Below are 24720 nucleotides of genomic sequence, written 5' to 3' on the forward strand. Positions count from 1 at the left end.
GGAACTTATAATTACAAATTTATGCACCAGAGGGAGGCTAGAGATCCTGGAGTTTGAAGTCATTCTGATAAGTGGATGAGATGCTATCTCAAATAAGCAACAAAAACCACTACTATGTGATCAAAGTGGGAATGTCTTATACTGCATATAGAGTTAGGAACATACTATACTACAATATAGTGAACTGAGACTGTTTCAAAAGAAATTACTATAGGAAACCTTCTATCAATGTAAAATTCTTACTGTAACATGTTGGACATTGTACGTTCCACTTACTGTACAGAACACAGAAACTGGATTGTTCTTGATCCACTGTGGCTGAGGTTCTTGTAGCCTTGTTTAATCCATGAAGAACATTCCAGCTCTACAGTTGAGAATTATTTTTCAACTACTCATATACGTGATTGAGCTTAAAGCCAGGGACCAGGGCTGATACCATTCCACTTTGACCATTTCCACAGGAGATACTAACCATGTATAGTCAAAGGAAGGAATCTATAACATTCGCAGGCAGTGACCACCTCTCCAAACCTAGAGTATACCAGTGGCCTTTGGAAGTACTTTTAGATTGCACACAGCCTTCTAAAGGTAGAGTGCACTCCTAGCAGTTAAATGTGGTGTGTTTATTTAGAAGCATACTTCAACACACTATTTTTTTCTCTTTACCTACCACGGACAGCAGCAGTTCTTGAGGCACAGAAGACAATGTGTAGTAGCCACAGCACTCTGGCAGGCAGATCTCTGAGGCCAGCCTGGTCTACAATGTGAGTTCCAGGACAGACAGGGGTTACACAGAAAAGCCCTGTCTCGAAAAATCAAAAAGAGAAGGGGGGGCAGGGTGATGCGTAGTAAACAATTTTTGTTAATAATGATGTTGTGAGTTGGCCTTTAAAACCTGACAGTTTTTAAGCTAATAAAGCTGCTTTAGAATTTTCCCTCTAAGAAAACATGTTCCACCAAGCTCCAGAATCAGAATCCAGGCACTATTGGGCTTTATTGAGCTGAAGCCCTCCCATTGTTCTTGCCACTGTGCTGCATCAGGGAACGTGGTCAGTTTGGATGTAAGCTCAGATCCCACTGTGGCCTTCTTCAGTTCTGCACAGGCTGAAATGTCTGGGGCCACAGTGATTCTGTTGGGGGTCTGTACATTCTGCCTGACTATTCCTCACCCAAACACACAAAATATGTGCTGTCAACATTTTTAGATTTTAGACCATTACAGATTTCAGGTTTTTAAACTAGAAAAGCTCAACTTGCCACTACTGTTTACAAGTTAAATCTTACTTTCTACTTTGGTCCCCTTTCAGGCCTATGTTCATGAGCTTGGACTTCAGCTATCACGATAGTCCCTGCCTTTTGTTGTAGGGACATTTCCCCATCCAGTTCAGCTCATGTGGGAAACACAGCCTTCCAAATGAAGACTCAGAGTAGCTGTTTCTACACCCAGTCCCTGAGTGAAGCTCCCTGCTGTGGACAGGAGCTTGCAAGCCGGCAGTGCTCTGGAACTGGTGTAGTCTTAAGGGTACAAGCAGAACAGATTAGCAAACTTCAGAATCTACTCTAAATATGAATAAAGGCTTGCTGGGGTAAAACTGGAAATTCTGTAATCTGGCTAAGAAGTCTATTTTTAAAAATTCTTTCAGACATGAAAGTCGTGACTAAAGCAACATAATGAAATGCTTAGAACAAAAGCAAAGCCATGTAATGTTACCCCTGAAAGTGGCTAGCCTGAAAACTAATGATCAGTGTTTTAAGTTTACATTTAAGGAATTTAAAGTATTTCAGAGCGAAGACTGAGTGGACCTATTATAACAGTACAAACCCAAATGTGCCCTTTTCTGTCCTCCCCATCACAACAGTCTGTCCATGCTACATATAAATGGGTCACCCTGATTTGCAAATCGCAATTGGCCAGGACAAAGGGAAGCCAAAAGAAAGTGGTATAAATAAAAAGCACAGCACAATATGCACCCTCCTATTTCAGTATTTAACACACTGGTAACCACTCCATTTCACGGAAGGAAAACATGAGTTACAACTTTAATAAAAAGAACTTTTATGGGAAAAGAAAAGGCTGAGCATCTTGCCTAGAAAAATTCTTTAATATCTCACGTTACCTAATACAGTAAAAGCCTTTTGAAATGCGTTGAGAATTCAGTTTGCATGGGAAATCCACCTGCCTCAGAATGGCTAGTCATCTTTTCAATTGAACGATTTTAAGTGGCAAAATCGTTCAGAACAGAAAAATATAGTATCTTCAATAGACATCTCAAGACAATAAAGTTATATTTACAGGATGCTGTCTATAATCAGAAATCACCAAGAAGCAAAAATAAACTAACATTTCATTGTCCTTTCTCTCAGCAGTAGGGCCAAGAACCAAAGAAATGTGTTCCAGGTGAAATAAATTTCCCAGAACAATTCTCATAAAATAGTTTTTTTCCTTTCCCCCTGAGATTAATCATTGGATTGCATGAGACAAAGACAAGCTCTAAATCCTTTATCATGTAAGACCAAAATTCTGTAGGCATTTCTGTTTAGAAAAGCTAAAATGTACAAATAATAAAAACTAAATAGCAAAACACGGTGCTTAGTAGTACCACGGCAGGAAATTTATGGTATTTGACATTTGTGGATAAGTTTATTGCTTTTTGATGGGCTATAGCACCACTCTGAGGAATAAAAGATGGTTAGGATTAACCAGTCTTTAGTCACAATATGCGTTTCTAGTAGAAGTATTTCAGAATGAGCACTGAAAAGCCAAGAAACATTTGCATTCTGTTTTAACTGCTTCCAGCTTCATTCAACAGGCGAATGGGGAATCAATCTTAGTAAAGTAACTTGTACTGGATTTGCTACTGTTAGTCTGATGATTCAAATAGAAAACCAAATAGACTCAGATCATTCAAACTTACAAAAATACACTGCAAATTTTCATGCCAAAAAAAAAAGCAATAACAAAAATCATTTCAGATAGTTATTGCTTAAATGAGCAGTGGCTATACATGTGAAATTTTGAAAACCATGATTGATAAAATTTCTTTAGTGTGCTAAAATTTATCCTAAGGGAGAGAGAACTGGGTGAGGGATGTGTAGATACTGTCTACTCACTGTGGAAAACAGGCCAATTTCCCTCAGAACTACTTTAAAAACTAGTATCACCATAGTGATTTCAAGATTCATAAATAAGAAAGTAACATCACACATGCTATACAAAGTCAGCCAAATAATTATTTTCAGCTACCACTTTACTCAGTCTTTAGAAAGTATAATTTGAAGTTTCCTTAATCTAAAATTTGTGAACAGATAAACTGCTATGCAGAAGCACAAAGATATTTTAAATGCAATCTTCTATAAGAAGTAATTAAAATTTCAAAGCCAAACAATCTAACATCAAGTATGATTTCCTCTGAAACTGACTTTATCCACCAGTTTTTTCTTCAATCATCTGGATTAACCAGCACTCTCCACTGGTAATCTTTGTAGGGAAGTGTGACACTATCTCCCTTCAAGTAGCTTGACTTTCTAAAATGACTATTTCAGGAGTGGAATTTCTAAAAATAATTCTGTCCCGCATAAGCATCAGTCAGTTTTGGAAGCAGGCACAAGAATTCTCAAGAGTGGTGAAACTTGAGAGTGCTGTGCAAGTTGCAATGCAGCATGATCTGTACCCTTTGGGGGGGGGGGGGGACATATACTGACGGTCGGCATGGAAAAGGAACAGCCTTACACTGTCACCAGACACTCTACAAAGAAAAGTGTCTTGTTTTCAAGTTACAGTCACTCTCTCCTTACATATATTTATGTATGTATGTATGTATGTATATACACACTTTTTATTGATGGGGTGATGCAGAAAGTCACAAGTGAGAAAAGGACACTAAGTTTTAATAAGGGGAACATAAAGTTGTTTTCACCAGCATAGGTTCACATTACAGAACACCAGTATCGACAGCATTCTCTTGTCTATTTTTGGTACAGAAGATGGTATCTCTCTACATAACCTGGTAAGGCTTCAGTAACTAAAACATAAAACAAACAAACAAAAAACCCAAACAAAACAAAAAACCCAGCCTATTAGTTTACAGTTTATTTTAAAAATTCCGAAAGACACTGCAAGTTCTAAACTTGAGTAGTGCTACCCATATACAACCATCTGGTCAAGAACGCAGTAAAAGGACGCCCTTCTGGAGGGAGCTTTGCAACAGTAGAGCAGTGCAACAAGAAAAACTTATACATGGCACATTCTCTTCATATTTGTAATGTAAAAAGTTACAAACATACCTAATCAAATAAATAATAATAAAAAAGAATTTGATGTATTTGTTAAGTATCCTAAAACCACTACATAGAATAATGGCAACTTTCACTCACAGATTATTTACATGGTAATACCCAGTGTGGGTACATTGCTACAAAACTCAAAACAGAAGGAGTAAACTTGAAATGTTTTCCTGTAAAGATCTAGCAGCATGACTATCTAATGCTGTGTTATCCCATTGCTTCTGAAACGGTCCTTTTTAGTCTGTGTCTTCATCCAGTTCATAATTGTCTTTATCATAAATATCTTTCACTAGAAGAACCCGTACAAGCATATTTTCCAGCGTGTTCCGGTCCAGGGAAGTAGATGTGTACCACACGGGGCTATCTGCAGAACTAGAACATTCTGGTTGCAAATAAAAAACATCCATTCTCTGATTAAGATTCTGTGGACTTTGGAGGAAAAGAGAAAAGGTCAAGTTCACAAAACACAACAAAAGTCACCATAGCTTTACTTCTTTTAAGAACAACTCAGCCCCCAGCAACAGATATGCTCAGCGCCTTCTGCCTCATTAACTGCAGTAATGTTTTATCAGTAAACTCTAAGTAATTGTGATAAAAAAGTAGGATTAGTCCCCTACTGTAATTTAAATACTGTATTTCATAGAATCCAAGACTTCACTAATATATACACTATTATTTCAGTCGTTATTAAAATGGTGCCAATTATAATCTCAAATGCATTAACTTAATGATGCATGTCCGTTTCAGGAAAAATGAAATGTGAAAAATATGACTTAAAATATGCAACACATAAAAAGCCTTATAGCACTGAACAAGAGCATAAATATTAAATACTAACAAGACAATACTGAGAAAGGAATTCCCATCATGCAAATAGTTGCCAACACTGGAAATTCATGAAATTAAACGGATACTCCAGAATAGAGTTGAAGAAAACTAACCTTACACCACAGTTAGAAACATGGGCATGCTAGAGATGAAGTTCATACTTCTACAAATTCTTGAAAGTCACCCAGGAAGCCACACTATGATTTGAGAAGTTGTTTACAAAGTACAACCTAACTCTGCACTTTCTGAAAGTGAGAGTGCTTATTTAAAACAACACTCAAAATGAAACAGTTCCTAGAGCCTGCGAGTTTTAGACAGGGAAGACAGCAGTCATGCAAATGGGGGACCTCCCAAAGAATGTCTTTAGAAAACTGTTCTCATTCACATCTAGGTATTTCATTTTCATCTCTTTTTCATTACACATTGTGCCCACTTTTAATCACATCTACCTTTGCACTAGAAGTTGGCAATGCTCAGCAACCTGTTTATATGAAGTCATGTACTGTGAACTTATTATTGTACAGTATAAGGTCTCTTTCTAGTTGTAGTGGGACAATCAAGTAGATAAAATAGAGACTAAATATCCAAAAACCTAAAATAATTATCTCTAAACAAAAAGCCTAAGCCCCTGCTTGGCAATCAACAGAACTGCTCTAATTCTCTAAAACAGAGATGATAGCAAGAGTGATAGTTTTAAGAGTGATTTCTTAACATGGACTGGAATCCTAAAGTGTAGGTGCTAGGGATTTATTTCACAAGAGAATCTGAAGTTATAGTTGAATATAACTTTGGAATATAAAATTCCATTTAAGCAAGAAGAGAGAAATTTCAAAAATTGTTAAAATACTGTCACTTTTTTTTGGGGGGGAAGAGAGGGAGAGGGAAAGAGATGGAGAAAAGAGGGAGATAGGGAGGGAGAGAGAAAGGGAGGAGGGGAAAGGAGGGAGGGAAAAATGTATATATTGGTTTTTCAAAACAGGGTTTCACTGTGTAACCCTGGCTGTCCTGGAACTCACTCTGAGTGTTGGGATTAAAGGTATGCACCACACTGCCCAACAATACCATCACTACTGAACACTATTAAATTCAACCAACTTATACAAACATCTTAAAACTTTTAAGTTATCAGGCTAAGCATGTAGCTCAGTGGTAGAGCAATTATCTAGGATAAAGTTTAATTCCCCAGTACTACAAAATAAAAGTCAAATATCATTAATGTTCACCTTTTAGACAAGTAGCATTCAAACATTTTCACAGGACATCTAGAAGGGTTGGCTGTGTTTTCAATTTGCTCAAATACTGGTTCATCATCCTCATGTTTTCGTTTTCCAGTAGCAATTTTATCTTTAAAAAGCAACAACAACAAAAGACAGACTCATAAAACCAATCTTTTTTTCTTTTTGTGTATATGTGTATGTATGGTATGTATATGAATGTGGACACAGTATGCCACAGCATATATGTTAAGGTCAGAGGAACTTTGAAAGTCAGTTCTTGTCTGAGCAAGGCCTCTCTGCTTTTGCACTGCATACTCCAGGCTAGCTGGCTTATGAGTTTCCTGTTTCTGCCTCTCCTCTCCTCTCCACAAAGAGGGCAGAGATCACAGATGCAACCTACTGACTGCATCTGGCTATTTCTGTGGGCTCCAGGAATTCCAATTCAGGTGGTCAGACTTTGTGCAGCAACTGGTTTTACTCACTGAGTTATCCTCTAAACCCCCAAAACCAATTCTAAGGAAAAACTGTTTACCCATAGCAAGATAGGATTAGATTCCCTTCAGGATTTTCTATGTGGTAGCTTCTGGTAATGTTTAATTTTGCAAAAAAGGAACTGAGAGACTGTGAATATAGCTCAGTTGGTAGAATGCTTGCCTAGTATGCCTGGTGCCTGAGTTGAAGCCCAACTCAGCATAAAAACAGGTGTACTAGTTCATGCCTATACTCAGCAAAGAAAGGAGGATCATAGTTCCAAGGGTCATTTTTTGCTATATGACTTAAGGCCAATCTAAATTAGAAATCCAATCTCAAAACAAAATAAATTACAACAAATAAATAAGACATTTTAAAAAGATAAAGTTTGAAGATGGAGGCAGATGGATATTTAGGAGTTTGAGGCCATCCTAGTCTACACAGGAAATTCCAGACTAGCAAGGATACATAGGTGAGACCATGCCTCACAATGAATGAATGAATGAATGAATGAATGAATGAATGAATGAATGAACGAGGACAGCACATTTTGCTGTGTTTTATGAAAGTAATTGTCTTTAGGCTCTTAATGAATGCCTGAAGTGGACTTAAGAAAGTTTGAAAGATTGCCCACCACAGGCAATCTCAAAATAAAGATGCTATACTATCAGCGCCAGTGAAGGTTCAGAGATGAAGATCACTTATTGCTCTTGCAGAAGATCTAGGTTCAGTTCCCAGAACCTTCAATGGTGACTCACAACCCTTCATAGCTCCAGTTCCAGGAGATCTGATGCCATCTTATGGAACCCTCGGACGCTGCACATATGTGGTACATACATATATTTGTGCAGGCAAAACACATTCACACACAGAAAAAAAATCAATCTTCATTTTAAAGTTACACTACCTTCATTGTCTGTTCCACATAAGGAAGACACCTGATATCGAAGACATGCTTTATTTTCCATCGTTAAAGGATTTTTTTTCCAATGCCTAAACACAGTGCCAAAGGAAAGTCTTAAGTGTTGCTCCACTGTTTTCAGGCCAAAATACTTAGTGTTAAAGTAGAACAGGGTGTTCAAAAGAGCTACTGGAGAGTGTGATCCTAGCTGTTTTATCCTCCAGAGATAGTCTTCTTCAACTCGAGAAAATATTGACCCTTAAATAAAGAGAACTATTTTAAAAGAATTATAAATACAGCAAACAGTTTTAATTTAACCGTCTAGAAATAAAATGAATTTAAAACAGTCAAATGCCAATCCGCTCTGCACATTACACCAATGTGAATAAACCTCAGAATTCCACATTAGCTCTTTTAACAATATAGAGGTTGGTAAACAGTCTATGGAACCACCATCCACAGAATAAAGTACAGTCCTTCAGTAGGGCAAACACATTATGATCAGAAAGCAATTTAAAATCTGTGTAATTCTTGAAAACAACACGTGATTCTCGTAAGTTTCTTCACATTAGAATCTATCTATTGTAGGTCTTAAGATATAAATATCTAAGCTTTGCAATCCAAAGAAAATGGGTCACAAGTTTTACAAAGCTCTTCACAAACATTAGTTACTGACTACATGTATTTACAAATGAATGCATAGGCACAAACATCTTACGCTCTAATTTAAATTATTTCCTAATTATACTTAACATACTTTCTGTAAAAAATAACAATTCCATTATTAACTATCAACACATATTTAAATATCAACACATTTAAAACAGCATTACCATCTGGAAGGATGCTTGGTTGCCAACTTCGGAGTATTTTATTCAATTCTTGCTCAAACATCTGGTATCCTGGATCAATAAATATGTTGTCCTTTCGATTACTACCACATAAGTACTACAAAAAAATTATTGAAGAAAAACCAGCTAATTATAAACACTGAATGTATTATACTTTTCATTTCTTAAGAAAAAGCTTTATGTTTAATAAAAGCAAGAATTCTAGTAAAACACGAGACTACTGTCCTTGGTTATGTGTGTACAAACTGAAAAAGCATAAACTACCAATCAATCACTGCTTAAAGTATACAAAGCTGGAAAGCATAACACAAAATCCTGAATGTAAAAACTGGATAAGAATCATCAGACTGGGGTCACAGAAACGGCTTAGCAGGTAAAGTATTTACCATGCAAGAGCCTGACAACCCAAGGAAGGGTCTCAGAACCCACTTTTCAGTACTGTCCTCTGCCTGCCATCTATGTAGTGTGGCACGCACTGCTTTCATCACATATGCACGCTGCGCACGCACACACCACACCAAACACCCACACACACTCATTAGTCTGTCAGACAAAATACAGAATGACTCCAGTTTATAACACACATGGAAAAAACTAAGCGTTTTAAGGAATAATCAATGATTAAAGGAAAACACTGAGGAGCTGACTCCCTGTGCTCTCTTGTTCCTCTGCCAAAAGTGTGTGTACATGGTTGTGCTTTTGGAAAAGCTGAGAACCTAACCACAGTTGCAGCACAAGGGAGGAACACCTGATTAATGTGCTCAAAGGCCGGGCATTAATTCCAGTATAGCAGAAATCAAAACAGACACCACCTTTTCACCTGAAAACTAAACAACTTAGGAAAGAATCCAGGCCCTTTATGGTGTAACTTCACCATCACTCTTTGTACTTCACACCTGGCATCCTGCCATGTTAAACATGGTTTCTGGGAAACTGACTGACTCTGTTTTCTGGGAATACCATTCTCTTCTCATCCTTTCTGTCTAGGAATTTCTACCTATATTTCAAAAAATTCAATTTAAAAAGTCTTTCATGCTGTGTACACATTTGTGTAACGTGTGTTTACATGCTGTAATATGTGTGTGTGCACATGCATGTAGAGGCCAGAGATGAGTATCTTCCTTAACTACTTCTCCATGTTTTTGTGAGACAGGGTCTCTCTCACTGAACATGGATTTTACTAGCCCCTTCTCTCCACCTTCCTAGCACTAGGGATTACAAGCAAACACCACCACACATGGCTTTTTACATAGGTGCTGGGTATTCAAATTCGGGTTCACATGCTTGTACTAGAAGCACTTAACCAACTGAGACATCTCCTCACCTCATTGTTACACATTTTCCTGAGATACTTGGGTAGAATTCATGTCCAAAAACTGTGCTACAAATACTCTTTGGATAGAGTACCATATAAATATTTCAAATTCTTGAGCAAACTATATTATAGTGGCTTCCCTTGATAGAGTCCGTCATAGCCCATTCTGCCTGGCCTCAAACTCAAAACCATCCTGCTTCACATATGTTAGCATGTACCACGTACCATACCTGGTTTACAATGATTTTTTAAGTCAAACTATCAGATTCTACTTGGTTTTTCTTTTGTTGTGGTGGTAGTGGTATTTTTTTGTTTTGTTTTGCTTTGTTTTTGGTTTTTTTTTTTTGGTGGGGGGGGCTTAGGGATGGGGACAGGGTCTTGCTATGAAGCCCAGGCTGACCTCACACTGATGAGCCTACCTGCCTCAGCCTCCCAAGTACTAATATACTCAGTCCAGACTCAAAACTTATGAGCTACTAACCTGGACAAGCTACTAAACACATCTCTCCTCATCTGAACAATAGAAAATAATAATAGGAACATCCAACACTTAGCATGGGTACATAGAAAATCAAACAGTAGCAGTTAGTAAATGTAATTCAGCAATAGGAGTATGTCAATTTCCAAAACATGCCAATGTCCAGTAAACAGGAAAAACTAAAATGAAGGATTAGTAAAACTCAAGTTCACTTCAAAAATATTATTTTTATAGTATATAAATAATGCAGTCTTAAAATCTCATGAATAAAAGTTGGTTGTATGTACTTTAGTAATTACTGAAAACTACTCACCTGTGTAGAACTTTAGCTACACAAGCCATTGCTCTACTATTTCTTAATTTACTAATACGGTGCAAAGTTTTAAAACAAACTCTGACTACATCCTACCTATAAAATACTCAAAAGTAAAATGCTTGAAGAAATTCTGGAATGAAGTGAAGTTAATGTCTAGGGAGGCTAGGGAGTTTGAGAATAGAGAAATCTATTCAAATCTACTATGAAATTCTCAAAGAATAAAACTACTAAAACAACAACAAACAAACCCTCAATAACAACTAAACTAATCAAGCAACCAAAAACACTAGAAGCTCATTTTTAGGATATGTTTAGGAAGATTTTTTTTAAAAAAAAATTTCATATAGACTAAAACACAACAAAAATAAAGAAATGGATTTTAAAAATAGCCTAAAACTTTCTTTTCTTTCCCACCAAACCCTATTGCTCTGTTTTACACAGAAAAATGGTTGATTATTACATTTGCCTGGTCAAAAATATTGTCTTTTGAAATTAAAGGGCATGTACATTGCTACCATGGTCTAAGTACATATACTTATACCCTGTACTTATACAGAAACATCACCAACTCTAAAGGGAATTCTGTAGCTAACAGTCTAGCCACCACTAAGAAGTGATGTCATCTCCAAACACACACCACTGTTAAGACTCCTCACCTATGCATAAAGCTATGGATGATGGTGCATGTGCTAATTCCAGCATGCAGGAGGCAGAGGTGGGTTTCTGTGAGTTCCATGCTGGTCAGGGATACATAGTGAGATCCTGTTTCATTTTGTTTTCATATGAGGGAGTGCAGTTAAGTCTATTGTTTTTTGTTTTGAAACACAGTTCTAGAGAACTTGAAGATGTAAGGAACATATATACTATGTTATAGAAAACCACAAAGTACCTAGGAAAACCTTTTATATACCCTAGGTATTTCCAAAGAGATTAAATTCTACCTCTCTTGGTAAACCAAAAGAAATTCCAGAAACCTGACTGGAGAAACGGCATACCCGAGAGGACTGCTCAATCCTGAGGACCAGAGTTCAGATACTAGCACCCACATCCGGCAGCTCGCAAACACCAGCTCAAAGGTATCTGACACTCTCTCTGGCCTCTGTGAGCACCCATACACACATGTGCATACACACACACACACATTAAATAAAAAAATTTCTACCCTTACATTTTCAAAGGCACACTAGTATCTACAAACTCTACCACAAATTTTCCTAGTAATATTGTATTCAAAAACTTACCTCCTGTATACCAAGACAGAGGTAATAGATGCTGTCAGGTGCATAATTCTCTCCGTTTGGTCGTCGGATCTCATTAACAAAATGGGCTAACCCATAGTTGAGCTCAGCTGTGGTATGAGAGAGTAGATCTTCTTTTAACTTTACTGATTTAGCTAAAAAGAAATAAAATAATCAGCAACTATCATGTCTCTGCACCCATGTTGGACAGCTCATAACTGTCTTTAACTCCAGCTTTAACTCTGAGGCCCTCTTCTGGCTTTCACAGGCACCCATACACACATGGAATATATTCACAAACATACACACATAGACAAAAATAACATTAAATCCTGGAGTAGAGACGACAAAGTGATTTAAGAACAATGACCATTCCTCCACAGGATCTAGGTTGATCCCCAGCACCCACATGGCAGCTCACTACTGTCAGTAACTACAGTTCAGGAACTCCAACAGTCTTCCTGGCCTTGGTGGGCACCAGGCATGCAGGTAAAACACTCATACACATTAAATAATAAATCTTGGGGGGGGACATTAAATATTAAAAAATATTAATATTAATTAATTACAGAAAACATTTTTATACAGAACTTATGATAACAAACAAAAACACTTACAGGATTTTAGCTCATCTAATACCAGAAGATCTTCATCAAGCTGCCTAGTTTTGACCCAGTGTTTCCATGCGTTTACACCATATGAATACTTGAAAGGAAAGCTGCATTCCGAGTTGTCAGAACTATCATCATGAGACTGGTATCCTGACACAGCTTTTCTTTTGGTACCCTGGAAATAAAACAGCACTGTAAATCCTTCCTTTGTTCTACATTATTCCATGACTTCTATACAAGGTATCTTTGAAGAAAGACAACTAAAAAAGAACTGTATTTATTTGTGTGAGAATTGGCTTATACTCTGACAACTGATGATAGTTATCCATACTGCTTCTTGAAATCTACCTCCATGAATGTTTCCATACAAATTACTTTGCATAATAAAATTAGAATTAATGAAAAATACAAGATAAATAATAATAATAGAAGGATTCTAAATGTCAACTTGAGACTGAAGAATCTTTTAATAACTTCCATATATTAGAAATTTACTCTTAATCCCAGCACTTAGGAGAGAGAAACAAGTAGATATCTGCATTTAAGGCCAGCCTGGTCTACAAAGTGACTTTCAGGATAGCAGGGCTACAGAAAAACCCAGTCTCGAACCCCAAACCCCCCAAAATGCAAGAAGCAAAGGAATTAAACTTACTCTTAGACAAGCAGTGGTGGTGCACATTTTTAATTCCAGCACTTGGGAGGCAGAGGCAGGCAGATCTCAAAGTTAAAAGTCCAGGCTGGTCTAGACTGCATTCCAGGACAGCCAGGACTATATAGAGAAATTTTGTCTTGAAAAACCAAAACAAGAAAAAGAAATGTACTCTTTACTTGGTTTTCAGTGTTCTTTGCTTCCTTTCTTTTCTTATTAGTGCTGAGGATCAAATCCAGGAGCATGCACATGCTAAGCAAGTATCTGCCATTACTGAGTCACAACCCCAGTCCCTTCCTTTCAATGTTTGATGGTAAAGTTGATTGCTTGTTTGTTTGTGAGAAAGGCCTAACTTTATATTTTTAGCTCTAACATTTAATACTATGACTCATTTCAGTTAATGGCTGTGTATAGTGTCTTTTGGAAAGGTTTTTTTTGTTGTTCTGTTTTGAAGACAGGGTTTCTCTGTGTAATAATCCTGGCTGTCCTAGAACTTGCTCTTTAGACCAGCCTAGCCTCCATCTCAGAGATCCGTCTGCCTCTGCCTCTGCCTCCAGAGTACTGGGGTTAAAGGTGTGCACCACCACACCCGTCCTGTGTACGGTGTCAAATAAGAGCTCACTTTTATCCTACTATGGATACTCACTCCGTTTTTCAGCTCTTCCTTTCGACATAAATTTGTGAAAGCCATTTTTTTTGATCTGGCCTTGTGTTCAAAGTCAGAAACAGTTAAGTTGTTGATACAATATTAAACAAATTTAGATTTTCTATGTCTGAATGATCAAACTGTCTGGTTCATATCTAGTTTTTTTTTTTCTTGTTTTATTATTGTTTTGTTCTATTATTTTAGGGTGGTTTTTTTTGTTTGTTTGTTTTTATATGTTCATTTGTTTGGTGATGTTTGGTGTGAAACAGTATGCCATTTATCTCAAGCTGGCCTCAAACCTATGATCCTCCAGCTTCTAATTTCCTGCTAGAATTACAAGCATGTACCATGACACCCAGTTTATGTAGTGCTGGGAATCAAACCCAGGATTTCCTGTATGGTAGGCAAACACTCTACCACTGAGATACATATTCACAGTTCCCAACATGTCTTTCTCTCTGTGCTGGCATGTTTAAGAATAAATTATAGGCCGGGCAGTGGTGACGCACACCTTTAATCCCAGCACTTGGGAGGCAGAGGCAGGCGATCTCTGTGAGTTCGAGGCCAGCCTGGTCTAGAAGAGCTAGTTCCAGGACAGACTCCAAAGCTACAGAGAAACCCTGTTTTGAAAAACCAAAAGAAAAGAAAAGAAGAAGAAAAGGATAAATTATACCTCTTCTGTATTGATTAACCTAATGAAAAATAATGATGAAAAAACTAACCCTTGAAAATCATCAATTCCTTCCCTCTTCTCCTTTTTGAGACAATCTTCCCACCTCAGCCTACCAGTGATTAGTTATGTGCCACCATGCCCACCTAGAATCTAAACTCTATTATTGTCAGAGTTGAATTTCCTTCTTAAGACAGCTATTTTCTATTTTGACCTTGTATTAAGATACATTTTAACATTTATCTTCCTATATTGTCAAGCACAAAAAAAAAATAAATAAATAAAATCAATGCATCTTTCTCTGTCTGAGATGCTGCTATAGAGATACTAAGTGACTACAAGACATATTAACAAATTCTATACCTTTTTTTTAGATCGAGGTCTGGGCTGCTCCTCATATTCTTCTCCAAAAACAGGTGGTAACAAAAACTCATTTTCCATATCAAGCTCCTCCGCAGCTGACAAATTAGAAAATCTTTTATTGTAAATAAAGGTTTACATTACATAAACACAGCATGGCATGAATGATCATTCAGACGTGAGGATAAGTTTGAGGTAGGCTAGGCAGTACAAGACTAGGAAGTACAAGTCCGAGTTTAGATAAATCAACAAGTATCAATACATAAATTTCACAGAACTATATGATACTAGAAAAAGTAAACAACTAAAACTTTAGTTGGAAGACCTAAAATGCCAATCCTATTTAATCTATTAACTCTTTTTCATGGCATGCTTTATATTTCCCTCAATAGGAAGTCAAAATTAGGGAGAAAATGAGAAAAGGAAAGCATTCGTCTCCCTGTTTATGGTCTGGAATTCACTTTAGAAAGTCTGTAACAGCTAAGAAGCAATGGAATATGTTATAGCACAAATAACAAAAACCCAGAGACAGAATATAGCTTTTTCATTTGAACACAAATTCAACATTAAAAAAAATGCTATCAAACTAACATGCTGACACACTTATGATCCCAGCACTAAACAGGCTGAGGCACAGACTGAAGGGAGTAGGGGCCAACCCAGAATATAGAACAAAACCCTATCTTGATCCCTACCTCCACCCCCAACAGTATCAGGATCTTTGAATTGAAAAGAAACAAGTATTATATTCTTCTCTAGTGCCTAAAGCTCCTGTAATGAATTAAGTTGTCGATGGGAAAGGAAGAACAGGATGAAGGACACAGCTAGGTGGAAAGAGCAGAGGATGAAAAGCACACCCCTCATCCCCACAAGTATGGAGACAATTTGTAATGACATTAACACTGATGATTAGTTATCTTAAGTACAACTGTATAACTTGATTTTAACAGTGATAAAGTAGTATTTAAGTACCTCTAGGGAAATCTATTTCGATATCCAAATCTGGTTCATATGGTACATCAGGCATGTTGGACTGTATATCTGTGTCAGAGTTCTTTGTGAGATCCGAGCCAATTATGTCAGTCTCAATAATTACACCTGTAAATAAACAATATTTTATTAGAAATTAAAGTTTCAAAAAAAACTCAACAGTATCTATACTTAATCTGCCAAAGAAAGAAATACATAACTATCTTAATAAGTAAGCTACTATAAAATTTGTAACTATAATTGGAAACTTTTAATACTATACATTCTGGCTATCCCTTCTCAAAAAATAAATAAATGTTAGAACACTAAAACAATGCCCATGTAAGAGTACTTTTCTGTGTGTGTTTGTGTGTGTGTGTAACAGACAGACAGACAGACAGACACGGAGAGACAAATATATACTTGCTAGCGTGGCATAGGTACATCCACACAGATGGGCATGCATGTGGAAACCAGAGATTGATGTGTTTTTCTTTGTTTACTGGATCCACCTTTCCTCCTAGTTCTACCTCTCCACTCACTGGGGTGATAGGCACAAGCCACTGAGTGTGACCCATACATGTGTCACAGACACTTTACCGAATGAGCCATTTCCACAGGTAAATATTCTTAAAAGCAATTCCTTGTCAGAAATAAATTTATAAAAGTAAATAACTAAAATTTTCAAACAAACTTTTTGAATGTTGACCAAGTTTCCACATAACTCAGTATATACTTGTTTGTAATTAACATATTTGTTTGGATCAGCTGCTTAACTTTTTTGATGTTGTATAGTTACAAATGCATTCTATTCAATATGTACTGCAAAGTGATGGTTGGTCTCCAGACAGAGAAGTAAGACAAATGCATGCAAATAAAGAACAAAGGGTTCACAAAACAGCATGACATTCTTATGGTTCCTCATTCTTTTTCCACGGAATCTTGCTATGTCATGTACTGGGCACAACTAGAACTCACACTCCCGAGTACAGCGAGTAAGTGATTATGTTTTGTTTTAATTAATAACAAAAACCATACCACTAGTTATAGTCCACTAAAATTTTACAATCCCCTAACAACACTGCAAAACTGCTACTACAATTGTCTTCTAATGTAAGGGCAATCAGGTAATTCAGGACTAAAAAGGGATTCTGAATATTACCTAAATGCTAGGAGAAAGAATAAATATTCCAAGGAACAGAACCCCCCACAAAAGGTAGCAAACAGTATCCAAACAGAAAGTAGAATAAATTCTGATTTAGATAAAGCAAATTATATTTAACTAATGTAAGAAATAGAATAATACTGGAAAGTATCCATCATAAAATGAAATCTTGGAAACCTACAAGTTACTAAGAAAAATAACTCCACTGAAGTTCAAATCAAATTCTATTACTATTAAAAAAAAAAAAAAAAAAAAAAACAGGGAGTGAGTGGCTCAGGAATCAGGAGCAAATGACTGCTCTTGCAGAGAACCGGGGTTCAGTTCCTACCCCACATGGTGACTCACAATCACCTATAACTCCGTTCCAGAGGATACAACACTATTTTCCGACCTCCCCAGGTACCAGGCACACAAGTGATGCAGCTCTCACACTCATAAATAAACCTTTTAAAAACGTTTGATATTTTTGAGAGCACAAGTAAGTGTGTGGTGGTAGGTAAAAATAATCTTATCTACTTGGGAGGGTGAGGCTGGTAGCACTCTTCAGTCCAAAAGTTTCTGTCCAAAGCACATACCAAGACTCCATCTCAAGAGATAGAGAGAAAATGGAACAAATCATTTCACTGGAAATTAATCTTAGAATTAGAGCATACCTGGATCAAGGTGAAATGTTTATATCTCTTTTCAAAAATATTTATTATTCTACAGGTGTTTTGCATGCATTACAGTATCTGGGACCCACTTACATGTCTTATGCCTGTGAAGCCAGAAGAGGGCATGAGAACCTCTGGAACTAGAATTGTAGACAAATGTAAGCATGTGGGTGTTGGAAGTCAAACCCAGTCTTCTACAACAGCTCATGCTGTTAACTGCTAGGCTAAAGTGTACATCTCTTAATATAAAATACACTTCTGCTATATATAATTCCTTCTCCTACTCCCGTATTAAGTTTTGTTACAAGATTCGTCTGTAAGTACTGTAACAATGACAATGCACAGAACCGATTCCCCAAACCACTTATTGACAAACTGTGATAGTATGGCTCACTGTTGACATTGGATGCCTCTGTTTTCCCCTCATCTTCAGTCATCATATCTGGCATTGTAAGCAATTCTGTATCAAGAGGATCTGAAGAAACTTTGCTTTTTACATCTTCAACCGTGGTAGGAATCTTCTCACTGCTGTCCAATGGAGCAGGCAGAAACACAGGAACGGGCACCTAATTAACCAAAACATTTAATGTTAGGTATATTAAAGAATAAAAGAAATTTCCACAAATTAAATGCACAATATATTACTATATAAATACACTAATGAAGAAAATCTTTGGGAAGAATACATATCAAAACTAAGATGTGTACTATGGCAAGGAAATCCCAAAATATATACTTTAAAAAATAAAAATTAAGGAAAAAAAAGCCAAGTTCAAATACACTATTCTGCATATTACAGGTGATTTGTAATGAAGTGAACATTTTAAGAACCTCTAGTTGGGCTGGACAGATGGCTCAGAAGTTGAAAGCACTGATTGCTACTCTTTCAAAGGTCCTGAGTTCAATTCCCAGCAACTACATGGTGGCTCACAACCATCTATAATAAGATCTGGTTCCCTCTTCTGGCCTGTAGACATACATGCAAGCAGAACACTATACATGATAAATAAATAAATAAATAAATAAATAAATAAATAAATAAATAAATAAATACCTCTGATCTATGTTTCATTTCTAAACCTTATGGTTTCACAAAACATTTCTTTTGAAGATGAATTCAAATGTATAATCAATAATGTCACAGTACATACACTCATCTGCTCAACTTAACTCTGGGATGACCATATAAACAAACATCATCATGATAACAGGAAATTGACAAAAATCTAACTGTGGAAGAACAAAAAAGATGGCTTCTGTTGGGTGTAATGTCAACTGCTCTTCATATGCTCATGTGTTTGATCATTTGGTCTCCAGCTGCTGATGCTGCTTTGGAATCATTAGAAGGAAGAAAACCTCTCTGGAGGAAATGGGTCACTTGAGTCAGGCTTTAAGGTTTTATAACCTAGCCCTACTTCCTGTCTTCATCCTGACTGGAGATGCAGGAAGACCAGCAGCTCTCTCATGCTCTTGCCTCCATGCCCTCCCTCCTAAATCATGAACCAAAATGAAGCTCCTCCTCGCATTACAAGTCCCTTTTGTCACAGTAACTGTAACAAGTACAGCAGTACCAGCAGCGAGGGACCATCCCAAACTGCCTGCAAAAACAAGAATGAGAGGGTGAATCTCACGCACAGGAACAGGAACTGTGGTAGGGACAGGAATACTCTGACTGTACATGTGCATAGGCACGGGCACATAGACAGGTACAGGAATAGGCACTGGGACATACTCTGTCTTCCAATTCTCATCTGAAAAACAAGATATAGGCAAAAAAGAACATGTTTTTGCTTTGAGACATAATATCACACTGTTCTACACACAAGATGACCTTGAACTCCTGGTGCTCCTCCTGCCTCAGCCTCCTACATCCTGAGAATACAGGTATGAGCCATAATAATGGCTCTTTGTTTTTATAAACTTGCTTGCAGACCAAGCTGGCCTTACACTCATAGGTATCCTCTTGTCTCTGTCTCCCCAAAGGGCAATTAAAAGCATAGAAACACCAAGCATGACTTTTCATTTTTCACAATGGCTTTTTGTTTCTTTGGTTATTTGGTTTCATAATCAACTTAACTGGGCAACAAAGGAAAATAACTTTGTACTCATTTTAAAAGAAATTTCTACTGGGTGGTGATGGCACATCCCATAAATTCCAGCAGAAGCAGGCTGATTTCTGTTAGTTCAAGGTCAGCCTGGTCTACAGAGCAAGTTACAGGACAGCCAGGGATAAAGAGAGAAACCTTGTCTCAAAAAATTTTGAAAAAGAGAAATTTCTAATTTCTGTAAGATTTAATAAATTTCAAACAGTAAAACTTTCTGTTGTTTTCTACATCAACTGTTCTAACTTAAAACAAACACAGCTTACACTTTTTTAAAAAATAAAAATACACACACACACACACACACACACACACACACACACACCCTTTAAAAATATCCAGCAGACTGTTCTGGCAATTCCCCTCAGTTTATTTACTTCAACAATTAAAATGTAGCAAACATTGAGCTGCACAGTAGCCCATTCCTGTAATCCCAGCAATCAGGAGAACTGTATTTAAGGCAAACCTGTACACGGCAAAATAGAATCCTCCCCAAATATCAAAAGAAAACTAAGAATTAATGCTACACGATGTGAAATCAGTACAAAATTATTTAATATCTTTCTGACCAGAAGGAAACAGAACTATCATTGTTATAGACCACAAAATCATTTTCTCAACAGGAACTAAGCAATTGTAGGTCTCAATCCAAGAAAAGTTTTATAGAATTGTGTGATTTTTAACAAGTTATACTCTAGTTCTTTAATCAGCTACTAACAGATCACAAGTAATTTAAACAATATGCTTTATTCCCAAGGTGATATTAAAAAAAGAAAAAAGAAAAAAATCACAGAAGAAAATCAAAGGACACAATGTCTTAACAATCTATTTTGTAGTCTTCACCCTAGAAAATCACACATTTTAGTTCAGTAAAGTCTAAGCAGATGGAGATATAATTCAAAAGTTCCTAAGTTACCTGTCTGACAAGATTTGGTCTGCATGTGAGGCTTACAGTAAGTTGCTTTTGTCATTGTTAAAGGTTTGCAAAGAACTGCTTTGTTCTTCATCTCTTTGTTTGGTGTAGGAGAAGGGGGTGGTGCTGAGCCCTACAGAGAAGCAAAGATACACATTTTATTTCTTTAATTTTTATCCTGATACCAATAGTCTGTTTTCTTTCCACTTTTCCTCTCTTTTCTTTCTTGAGAAAGGGTCTTACTATGTAGCTCTAGCTGGCCTGGAAACCAATATGCAGCTAAGCTGGCCTAAAACTACCTGTTTTTGCCCCCAGAGTATTAGAATTAAAGGCATTATCTGTTTTACAAGTCCTAAAGGGACTTACTTTCACAAAAAAGTGAAAAAGTATAACCAAAAGCTATTACTACTAGTTTATCAGTCTTAATCTCGAAAGTCAATGTGGATTTACTCTAAACACTATCCAGCAGCAGGAATTCATTCATTTCTATAAATAAGATTTTTTTTTTTAATTAATTAATTTATTTATTTATTTTTGGTTTTTCGAATCAGGGTTTCTCTGTAGCTTTGGAGCCTGTCCTGGAACTTAGACCAGGCTGGCCTCGAACTCACAGAGATCCGATAAGCATGTTTTAAGGAAAAAAATATGAAAACAATTATCTCTTAATTATCAATTATTAAGCCAGTCAGATCCTGACTCCAAACAAAACAACAGCTCAGCTTGACTTTTGACTATGGATACAGAGCTAAAATATTACAATGCAAAGAAAATACACAGGTCTTAACAGCCATAATGGCATCCTAGTCCAAGGACATGAAGAGTGCATATCTCTTGGTTATTCTCTGCTTTTGTATTAAAACTACCCAGTAAATTTTCTAAATCACAATTTTTGAGTTGGAGTCTAGATATCACAGTTCTGAAAATCTGGTATGTGATCTTTGCTGAAGCTAAAAATTAGTAACTACACATCATCATCACCATCATCATCTTGACCACAATTAGGGCTAGTACAGGCTTTTTAGGATGCCAACAAATGACTCCTTCAAGCACAGAGCTTCATTTGAACAAGGATGCTATAAATTCCAGAAGAGTCAACATACTGAAGGCAATCAATGTCCCACTGTTCAAGGTATGGCAAAACACTACTTATGCTCTCAAGTAATCATTACATGTAAATGGCCACTATCAACCTATAAAATTCTTAAAATGACAATTAAGGATTGCTGCATAGTACCAAAAGACAGAAAAAGACTAAACAAAAAAGGATTGGAGCATATTATGTGCATATTTTTCAGGTTTAAAAGACTCTACTACGAGATCTTTAAATCACTGCTTTTAGCTTCACTTTCCTTATGCTCTCAGAGATCCATATCAGGATGGACCCTAATGGCTGCTCTGTACTTCTCATGTACTTTTTCCTACTGATCCTCTTGACAATGTCCTACTGACTACCACTGACCCATCCATGCTTTCCAAGAAGACAGGCAGAGGGAGAGGAGGGAGACTGAGGGAAAGAGAGAGCAAACAATCATCTCAAAGCTACAGCTATGTCAACTCAAATACCATGTATTATCTTCCCCATTTGGATAGAGGCCATCAACAATTCACTTTTATGTTCCTTTTATGTTTCTGATACTAGTTAAGTTGAATGTTTCCACTATTTCAACAAAGTAAAAACCTTTCATGATGATATTAGTACAGCCTAACTATTTTTCACTCATACCGTAAATCACATCACAGCACTGAACTGAGAAAATACTCACTGTTATTTTGGTTCGGGACGTCTGACAGCCCTGATCTAAAAAACAAACATTTAAAATAAGACAAATAACACTTTCTTGACATTTTTTAAATCTCTATGTATCATTAAATCTTACCGATTTCCAAATTTAAACAAAGAGTACAAAAATATGGAGATGAGCATAGCTGATTTTCCTCTTTGCTCTCTCCGAATACAAAATATTCTAAGAAATACTGCTTAAGTAAAATAAAAGATCACAACTTCTAAAAGTTGTTGCTCCTTCCAGGCCACAAATAGTACATAGTCTGCTAAGAAAGCTTCTTATCTGATGAAGCTAGATGTCACAGGATAGATTATTTTTAAAATGTTTTTAATAGTTTAATTTCTCTAATTTAGTTCAATGATGTCCAATATTTTTCAGCATACAGGTTTTTAAAGGGGAATAAAATAAGCAATGGACCTAGAGAAAGTATGGGGTTCATTTCAATTTATATTTTCCATCCATATATAAACTACGAGAGACTTACTAGAGTTATATAAAACCTATGCTCTTTCTCTACCATTGATCTATGCCCCAGTCTTAATAACTATCTTCAAATCAACTGCTTACTTATCAATGTTTGAAATTCAAAACTAGAAAATAAAGAATATAAAGTCTTTAAGTGGGGGGCTGGAGAGATGGCTCAGCAGTTAAGAGCATTGCCTGCTCTTCCAAAGGTCCTGAGTTCAATTCCCAGCAACCACATGGTGGCCCACAAAAATCTGTAATGAGGTCTGGTGCCCTCTTCTGGCCTACAGGCATATATGCAGACAGAATGTTGTATACATAATAAATATTTATTTAAAAATAAAGTCTTTAAGTGGCCACAATACATACCATAATGTAGGTTTTCGGGTCCTTTTTGGGTAGTCATATTGGGCTCATTTTGTTGACAGTAAAAACGTAGTAAGCAGTGTTGATCACAGAAATGTTTCATCTCCCCTCGCCACTGCACTCGCTCTTTAAGGGTGCCTTGGGATTTACAGCAATCACACCTCGCAGCCTTAATAAGAAGGGAAAGTGCTCAGACATTGTAAATGAGAAGACTTAAGTCTTCTTAATATTAACATACACATTAGCTGACAAAAGTGATGACAAAGTACTAAAATGGTATCAAAGCAAAAATTAAGATTGTAGGTCACATACGAAGACTAAATCCAATCCTATATTACCAAAATCAAAACAAAAGACAAACAAACAAAAAAACAATAATGGCTAGAGAGATGGCTCAGTAGTTCCTGTATTTGCTGTGCAATCATTAGGACTGGAGTTCTGATTCTAGCACCCGTAAAACTGAGGATCCCATTAACACCCATAAATGCATCTCTAAGGGATCTCACACCCTCTTATGGTATCCATGTGCAGGCATGTGCACCTATATACACACACATGAATCATTTAAAAAAATTAAATGAGCATGATTAGACAAAAACTGATAGAATTTACTTGAAAATAATTTTGAAACTGAGCATGGTGGTAGGCACAAAAATTACCCTAACAGTCAGCAGGCTAAGCCAAGAAGTTGGCAAGTTTGAGGCCACCCTGGGCTATACAAGTCTAGGTTGCATAGCAAGATCCTGACTCAAATAAAAATAAACAAAACAAAAACTTAAACCAAACAGTAGTGGCATAAGACATTTTTTGAGAGCCATAATGATAACAAGTAGAAGTCTCTAGAAATTATATTATCTTGAACAGTTTCTACAATAAGCAGATTTCCATGCTTAAGTATAGAAGACCAGACTATTTTCTTTTAATTCAAAGAAAAGAAAATTAGTTAATTGAATGCACTGCAAGGTAACACTGGGCAATAAACAGGAACAACACCTGTAGGAAGACCAGAATAATTCTGAAGCAAGCTCTTATAGTATGGAAAACTCAATTATTTGTTTTCTGTGAATTTACTATAAAACTTTTTTAAAAAGTTTAATTTTCTGAGAAGAACTTTGAGAATGTGTTTTAAAAGAGCCAATATTTACTTGAAAAAAATTAAATAATTTATCAAGATATCCAATCAGAAGCCAGGTGGTGGTGGCACATGCCTTTAATCACAGCACTCTGGAGACATATGTCCAGCCTAGTCTACAAAATAAGTCCCGTGACAGCCAGGGCTACACAGAGAAACCCTATCTCAAAATAAATCAATAACGAATGAAACAAACAGACAAACGTCATGCGACAGCTCTACAACTAGGAAAGATCAACAGGTCTACAACCAGATCAGAGCAATCCGGAGCTTCTTACCAAAAACCAAGAACAGCAAAAAAACAGCGTAGAATTCAAGATAGTAACACTTTAAATA

The 24720-nt window shown here is 36.6% G+C and overlaps 1 protein-coding gene across 5 annotated transcripts in view; it reads right to left on the reverse strand.

Moving 5' to 3' along the window:
• Nucleotides 1-3867: 3867 nt before the first annotated feature.
• Nucleotides 3868-24720, reverse strand: part of Zmym2 (zinc finger MYM-type containing 2) — a 76526-nt gene continuing 55673 nt past the window's right edge. For all 5 annotated transcript variants that reach the window (XM_057785927.1, XM_057785932.1, XM_057785929.1 and 2 more), the window contains 13 exons: nt 23256-23421; nt 22401-22435; nt 20641-20770; nt 19258-19373; nt 18017-18188; nt 15808-15933; nt 14839-14933; nt 12517-12685; nt 11903-12054; nt 8535-8649; nt 7708-7959; nt 6336-6456; nt 3868-4713 (listed from right to left, as the gene is read on the reverse strand). In XM_057785927.1, the coding sequence (XP_057641910.1) occupies nt 4521-4713; nt 6336-6456; nt 7708-7959; nt 8535-8649; nt 11903-12054; nt 12517-12685; nt 14839-14933; nt 15808-15933; nt 18017-18188; nt 19258-19373; nt 20641-20770; nt 22401-22435; nt 23256-23421 (1842 nt within the window). In that variant the 3' untranslated portion in view covers nt 3868-4520. The remainder of the gene's footprint in view (nt 4714-6335; nt 6457-7707; nt 7960-8534; nt 8650-11902; nt 12055-12516; nt 12686-14838; nt 14934-15807; nt 15934-18016; nt 18189-19257; nt 19374-20640; nt 20771-22400; nt 22436-23255; nt 23422-24720) is intronic.

This window comes from Chionomys nivalis, chromosome 12, assembly GCF_950005125.1.
Source record: "Chionomys nivalis chromosome 12, mChiNiv1.1, whole genome shotgun sequence".
Classification (NCBI taxonomy): domain Eukaryota; kingdom Metazoa; phylum Chordata; class Mammalia; order Rodentia; family Cricetidae; genus Chionomys; species Chionomys nivalis.